Source organism: Danio aesculapii, chromosome 15, assembly GCF_903798145.1.
Source record: "Danio aesculapii chromosome 15, fDanAes4.1, whole genome shotgun sequence".
NCBI classification, from domain to species: Eukaryota; Metazoa; Chordata; class Actinopteri; order Cypriniformes; family Danionidae; genus Danio; species Danio aesculapii.
In genome coordinates this window covers 46,197,664-46,205,622 of record NC_079449.1, presented here as the reverse complement: position 1 = coordinate 46,205,622, position 7,959 = coordinate 46,197,664, and the positions used below count along the sequence as shown (strand labels likewise).

The following is a 7,959-nucleotide window of genomic DNA, read 5'->3' as shown; positions in this document are numbered from 1 at the left end:
GGCAAGTCCATCATCTTCTCATCAGTGACATGCATCTAAACAGTCTCTGGGTCAATGCGTGTAAAGATTTTAAACATCTTCTTGGACACTTTTAATGCTTCCAAACAGTTTGCTGCAATTATAAATCGCCCATGTCTTAAGGTAGTCCATTATGATGCGTTTTACCTTTTATTGGACAGGAATCACAAGACTATTCAACCAATCCCCATAGACAGGAAAAAATAAAGTAGTGACTGCAGGTTGAAGGAAAGTAGTGGAGTAAAAGTACCGAAACTGCTCTAAAAAACTACTCAAGGGAAAGTAAAGGTACACATTTTTAAAACTACTCAATTACAGTAGTTTAAGTATTTGTAATTTGTTACTTTACACCACTGATAACCGTGCATTTACACTTATGACGGTCACATCTAAACTACTTTCATACATAAATTACATTTTAATAAGTGTCTACTGGATATAATGGTAAAATGTTTTTCCTCAGAAAACGAATGTACACTAAACAGGGCACATTCTCATTTACAGAAAGAAATAAACCTGTATTACTTGTTTTTATGTTGACGATTGAAAACGTTACATGACTAATGAAGCTAGAGCCACAGGAAGATGACGTAACCCAACACTTGTTGGCTAATGAATGACAAAACAATAATTTACACACTGTCAAGCCCGTCCCTGGCCATGCTTTTAGCAGTTGAACAGTGTAAATACCACATCTACCAGCAGAGGCTGTTTGGAGTGTGCTTAAGGGGATACTTCAGCCTTAAATAAATAAACATGTACTTGTTATTTACTCACACTGAAGTGTTTCCAAACCTTGATGAGGTTTTTTTTTCTGTTGAATGCAAAAGACGATATCTTGAAGAAAGCTGAACCACCGAGGAGGAAAAGTAAACAAATACTAAGTCAATTGCAGGTTGATATATATTTGATATCATTCTCTTTTTGATTCATTTCAGATCCTTCCCTCAGGATCTCAGTATGGGGTCCCTTTGGCAATGACCGAAAGATTCGAAATTTTAGTTGTTGTCTGTGCGATTGATTTGCTGAAATTCAATCGGAAAAGGTAGCCTCTGTTTTTAGTACTATTAATGTTGTTTAATGTTTGTCTTAAGTGATATATGTGTTATAAATCTATTACGCTGCAGAACAAATCGCCTCAAAAGAGGACAGTGAAGTTTACAGTAACAGTAAAATGTCTTCTTTTGTGTTCAGCAGAAGAAACAAACTCTGAAAGGTGTGAAACAAGTTGAGTAAATGATGACTGAATTTTTGTTTGGTTTGTTTTGAGTGAACTGTCCCTTTAAGGCAAATGTGTCTGCTTAATACAGCTCATAATGCAGAACTCTGTAAGATTCTGAGGTGTGCAACAAAAACAATAATCTAAGCTTTGATCAAGCCTCATTTTGTAGTGCTACACCCCTAAACAGCTCTGAAAGGTTTGAAACAATTAAAGGTTGAGAGAATGATGACAGATTTTTAATTTTGGGGTGGGGGGTAAACTACCCCTTAAGGCAGGGTCGGGAATCTTTTTTCAGCAACGAGCCACTTCTGATTTGTTTTATGAAATGTATTTTTTTAAAGAGCCGTTGGGGATGTGTATATAACCAAACCTTTATTTATTATTAAAAAATACATGGGTGAGGTTACCAAAGAAACGTAAGTTGCTTGCCCTTTATTGGTGTCACGATTCAAGTTAAACCACAGCATCACATATGCACATTGGTTACAAAATAATTTCATTGTAGACTGAGTTCTCATTCATTTTGCTGTAGAAAATGTGGCTCCCGAGCCATAGGTTCCCTACCCCTGCCTTAAGGCTTGAAAAAACTCATGTGTCTACTAATTAGAGCTCAGGGGTCAGTTCTCCGAACATGGATTGCTCAATTAGGTGGATTTGGTTATTGATGATTTGACATGATCCAGGATCGTTTCGTCCTTCAAAACTCATCCGAGAGTTGTTGTCATCGCAACAGGTCTGGTAGCTCAAACCTGCTCGGGAGCAGGCTTATTGATGTAAACAGCATTAGATAGGGCAAATTTCAAGCAAAGATAATACTGAAATTATGTACTGAATGCTAATACTATCTTACAGTAGCAACCTATAGGTATATACACTTGGGAAAATAAAATGGTTATAGAAAAATGCTAATAATATATATATATATATATATATATATATAATATAAATATATATAATATATATATATATATATATATATATATATATATATATATATATATATATATATATATATATATATATAACTTTATATATTCAACTTTATTTACCTATATATATATATAGGTAAATAAAGTTTAATATATATATATATAAAGTTAAATATAAATATACGTTATATATGAGTTTAAAAAAATATTAATAAAACTTATGCAGTCTGCACTCTGAAATAAAAGTACAAAATCTGTCACGGGGCACAGGGGTGTTCTCTCCCTAAGAATTCAAAGTGGACATCAATATGGACTGGTTAGATATAAATGCATACTATTTATAGGCACCGATGCAGCTTTAGTAGTACAGTTTGTTTATGATAATAGACAACGTGCATAATAATTAACTGTTTTTTTTTTGTTTGATAGTATTATAAAGGAATAATAAATTATGCAGTCATTCACATGTTTAGACAGATAATATGCCGGGGATTTCAGACACGTTCACCAATATCAAAATGCTTTTAATTTAAACAGACAGTTATTCCGCCGATTAATCCACTCTAAATCTAAAGCTAAATAAATTGCTAAATACTCTTGCCACATGAAATTGTAAAGCCTGCAGCCCACAACAAATGTGTAAAGTTATTACGGATCATATTTAACAAACGGTTTACTGCGAATTTTATGTAATTTTGCTCACATGAATAATTAAAAATTAATCAGATGATGTCTTTACGCTGCTGTGCCATCAGCCAATCATTGCATTGCTGATCATGATTTCAAGGATCGATAGATCTGTCCTTCACAAGACATGCAGCGATCTCAGATCACTTCATCCTGACATTTTAATCTGATTCGCGAACTTGTTTGAAGAACCAAATTAGCCAGAGATCAGTTATCAAGATTAAAAGATCCAGAATCTGTCAAACACTCTCAGAAATAAAGGTACGCAAGTTGTCACTGGGGTGGTACCTTTTAAAAAGATACAAATTTGAACCTAAAAAGTCCATTTTAATACCTCAAGGGTACATATTGGTACTTAAAATACTACAAAAGTGTTCCTCATAAAATTTTTAGGTACTACTACTAATATATCGTTTGAGGGACCAATTTGGACCCTTTAAGTACAAATGTGTACCTTTTGAAAACGATACCACCCCAGTGACAGCTCCCGTACCTTTATTTCTGAGAGTGTAGATCATTTAAGTGAGATACAAAGAATGAACCCCAGGACTCTTTAAGATTTACAACAAACATAATAATTAAAACTGCAATCAAACCAGCTCTGAAAGGCTTGAAACAGGTAAAGGGGTGAGTAAATTATGACAAAATGGTTTTGTTTTTGGTGAACTATCTCTTTAAGGCAAACGTGGCTTGGAAAAACGCATGTGTCTGCTAAGTAAAGCTCAGAACTCTTGTAAAATATTAAGATTTACAACAAACATTTAATCAAACTTCAATATCTAATGTTACACTTCTGATAGCAATGAACAGCTCTGAAATGTTTGAAACAAGTAAAGGTTGAGTAAATCTTGACAGAATTTTTGGGTATGGGGGGGTATGGGGGTGAACTAGCCCTTTAAGGCATGAAAAACTCATGTGTCTACAAATTAGAGCTCAGGACTCTTTGTAAGAGACTAAGATTTACAACAACAACAACAACAATAATACTTAAAACTTCAATCAAACGACTCTGAATGGTTAGAAACAAGTGACGGTTGAGTAAATAATGACAGAACTTTCATTTTCATCTCTTTAAGGCTCAAAAACAAACAACAAACACAACAAAAATAATAATAAACACAGCGTGTGTAGTGCTACACTAAATTTATAATACTACAGTTGTAGTTGCAAATCCTAACACAAGAAACCCAAAAGAAAAACTACAATACTTATCATTTCCCATGTGGTTAAATGCATTTGTTGAGTACAAGAACAAACTGCACCTCACACGTGGTCTAATAGTAAACCCTTGCAGTCTATCTTCTCTGTCAGAGCAAGGGAGGGGTTTATCAGGGCAGAGGAGGAGCAGTTGTTGCTCAAATACTCCAGTCAAGATAGCACCGGCTTGTAAAAGAGTCCTCCACAGCCACAGCTGCCTCTGTCTCCCGCCTCTAAAACGCGCACAGCAATGAATGCCCCTGGGGCGACTGCTGACGGAGACACCGAGACAGAGCCTCGAGGAAGGGGGTGGGTCAGGAAACAGACCCTGGGCTGAAGCAAAGACTCGCTCATTTACTCACACTGTCAGAGACTCCACACACAGGTGCCCCAATCTGTGGGAACAAAGAGAACGGATACTAACCCCCAATCAGCAACTCTCTGGGAATGCTTCTGTTGGGACTTCTGAAGAGTGGATTGTAACAGGACCACGGGATTTGCTCGCTTTTGTGGATGGGATTGCTCAGGAAAGAGGTGAAACTTTTGGAGTGAGTAACTTGCAAGACTTGCGGGGTGGCTGTGGGGAAAGGGGGAGGGGAAGAGGTTGTCGGGGTCTGGCTCCAGTCTCATGGGAGAAATGCCTTCAACGTGAGGCTTTGTTGAAGAATGCCTCGGTTTTGAACAGAAGAAACACATTAAAGAGATCTACGAGCGCTTGAAGGCGAAAGCGTCTTGGAAGGCAGTTGAAGTGATCTTTGTTTTTGCGACGCATGCTTTTGTGCGTGTGAGTTTGAGGGAAATCCTTTCATCGTGCGCTCTCTCGCGTGTTACTGCCACCCCATAGCGTGCCTTTGTCTGTTGTCGAGATGTACAATACGAGTCTTGAGATGGAAATGCTCAATGTGAGCAACGTCACTCACTGCCCAAAGAATGACAACTTTAAATATCCCCTCTACAGCATGGTGTTTAGCATCGTCTTCATGGTGGGACTCATTACAAATGTTGCTGCCATGTACATCTTCATGTGTTCGCTAAAACTGCGGAATGAAACCACTACATATGATGAACCTAGTGGTGTCGGACTTGTTATTCGTCCTCACTCTACCCTTGAGGGTTTTTTACTTCGTCCAGCAGAACTGGCCGTTCGGGAGTCTCCTCTGCAAGCTTTCCGTTTCGCTCTTTTACACCAACATGTACGGGAGCATCCTATTCCTGACCTGCATAAGCGTGGACCGCTTTCTGGCAATCGTTCACCCCTTCCGATCTAGAGGACTCCGAACCAAACGCAATGCCAAAATTGTATGCGCTGCAGTATGGGTTCTGGTTCTTTCAGGAAGCCTTCCTACGGGATTCATGCTTAACAGTACTAACAAGCTAGAGAACAACAGCATCTCCTGCTTCGAGAACTTCTCCTCGAAGGAATGGAAGAGCCATCTTTCAAAGTGGTGATCTTTATCGAGACTGTGGGGTTTCTGATCCCACTCATACTCAATGTGGTTTGCTCTGCTATGGTGCTTCAGACTTTAAGGAGACCGCACACTGTGAGTCGAGGAGGGAAGCTCAACAAGAAGAAGATCTTGCGGATGATCATCGTCCACCTCTTCATCTTCTGCTTCTGCTTCATCCCGTACAACGTCAACCTTGTCTTCTACTCCCTCGTGCGAACGAATACCTTGAAAGGATGCGCGGCGGAATCGGTGGTCCGGACCATCTATCCTATCGCTCTGTGCATCGCCGTGTCCAACTGCTGCTTCGATCCCATCGTCTACTATTTCACCTCGGAGACTATACAAAACTCCATTAAGAGGAAGAGCCAGGCCAACCATTCCATAGATGTTAAATTTTCGGAGGCCTTGCAGTCAGAGACGTCCTCAACCCTTCAGTTCAGCCTGAGGTCCATCAAGAACAAGATGTTTCACAATGAGTCTCACGTATGAGGGATGACCAGTGGATTTAAAGACACATGAAGCACTCTTTAGCATGTGGATATATCGGGTTTGTTTAATATCTCTGGGGCGATAAGTAAACGGTGGGCTCTTTACCTCCCTGTGAACGCCATCCTTCAGCCCGGAACCCTGGGGCACACCTGTCCCCCCTGGAAATATGTCCAAACATTTGAAACGCGCAGTAAGGATAATGCAAATATAGATCAGCTGGGAGTTGTATAGGGTAGAGGAGAGCCTCTAACTGTTTGTGAATGTACTTACATTTCCAGAGTTTGGTAAGTTAATGTGTAAATAACAAACTATATGATGTAACCACTATTTAATTAAACCCACAACAGAATAAAATGATGTTATTTTATGTAAAAAACATTGACTGCCTGAAGTGTCATAGTATTAACAAGCTGAAAACTTCCGTTGGCACTTTATATAATACTGTATATTAACTTTGCACTGGCATTTATACTGTCATAATGCACTGTTTTGATTCTGTTACAAACTTCACTTGAAATAAAGTCTTAAAATCATAAATAGAGGGATTTATTTTATTTCTGTATACTATTATCAGTTCTCTTTTTGTATGAACATCCAGAAAGAGCAAATCACTGTTTAGATCTTGACACTGAAGCACAAAACCATAAGTCATAAGTGTTTATTAGTATTCATTATTATTATTATTATTATTATTATTATTATTATTACTATCATCATTGTTATTATTATTATTATTATTGTTATTATTATTATTATTATTATTATTATTATTATTATTGTTATTAGTATGATTATTATCGTTTTATTGTTATTATTATTAGTGTTGACATTAGTATTATTATTATCATCATCATCGTTATTATTTATGCGTTGTGTTGTTGTTGTTTGTTTATTATTATTATTGTTGTTATTATTATATCATTGTTATTATTATTAGTATTGACATTATTATCAATATTGTCATCATCATCATCATCATCAGCGTTATTATTATTATTGTTGTTGTTGTTATTATTATTATTATTGTTATTATTATTATTATTATTAATATTATTATTGTTATTATTATCATCATCATTGTTCTTATTCTTATTATTAATATGTTATTATTATTATTATTATTGTTATTATTATATTATGGTTGTTGTTATTGTTATATTATTATTATTATTATCGGTATTATTGTTATTATTATTATCATTTTTATTATATTATTATTATTATTATTAGTGTTGACATTATTATTATGACTATTATTATTATTATTATGATTATTATTATTGTTGTTATTATTATTATTAGTCATTGTTAGATTATTCTTAGTATTGACATTATTATTATTATTATTATTATTATATTATTATCATCATCATCGTATTATTGTTGTTGTTGTTTGTTTATTATTATTATTATTGTTATTATTATTATTAATATTATTATTGTTATTATCATCATCATTGTTCTTATTCTTATAATATAGTTATATAGTTTATATATTGTTTGTTATTATATTATGGTTGTTGTTGTTATTATTATTATTATTATTATCATTGTTATTATTATTATTAGTATTGACATTATTATTATTATCATCATCATCAATCATCATTATTATTATTGCTGCTGTTGTTGTTATTATATTATTATTATTATTATTATTTATGTTATTATTGTTTTATTATCACCATCATGTTATTATTATTATTATTATTATTATTATTATTATTATTATTATTATTATTTTAGTTATTATTATTATTATTGTTATTATTATAGTAGTATTGGCATTATTATTATTATCATCATCATCATCATCATCATTATTATTATTGCTGCTGTTGTTGTTATTATTATTATAATTTTTTTATATTATTATTGTAATTATTATCACCATCATTGTTGTTATTATTATTATTATTATTATTATTATTATTATTATTATTATTATTATTATTATTATTATTATTAT

The 7,959-nt window shown here is 34.3% G+C and overlaps 1 protein-coding gene across 1 annotated transcript; it reads left to right on the top strand.

The window, feature by feature from the left end:
* Positions 1–4,690: 4,690 nt before the first annotated feature.
* Positions 4,691–6,208, top strand: LOC130241634 (lysophosphatidic acid receptor 6-like). Its single transcript, XM_056473523.1, is given in 3 exon segments — positions 4,691–5,113; positions 5,115–5,491; positions 5,494–6,208. Coding segments are annotated over 3 exon segments (1,068 nt in total). The 5' UTR covers positions 4,691–4,919; the 3' UTR covers positions 5,991–6,208.
* The last annotated feature ends 1,751 nt before the right edge of the window (positions 6,209–7,959 follow it).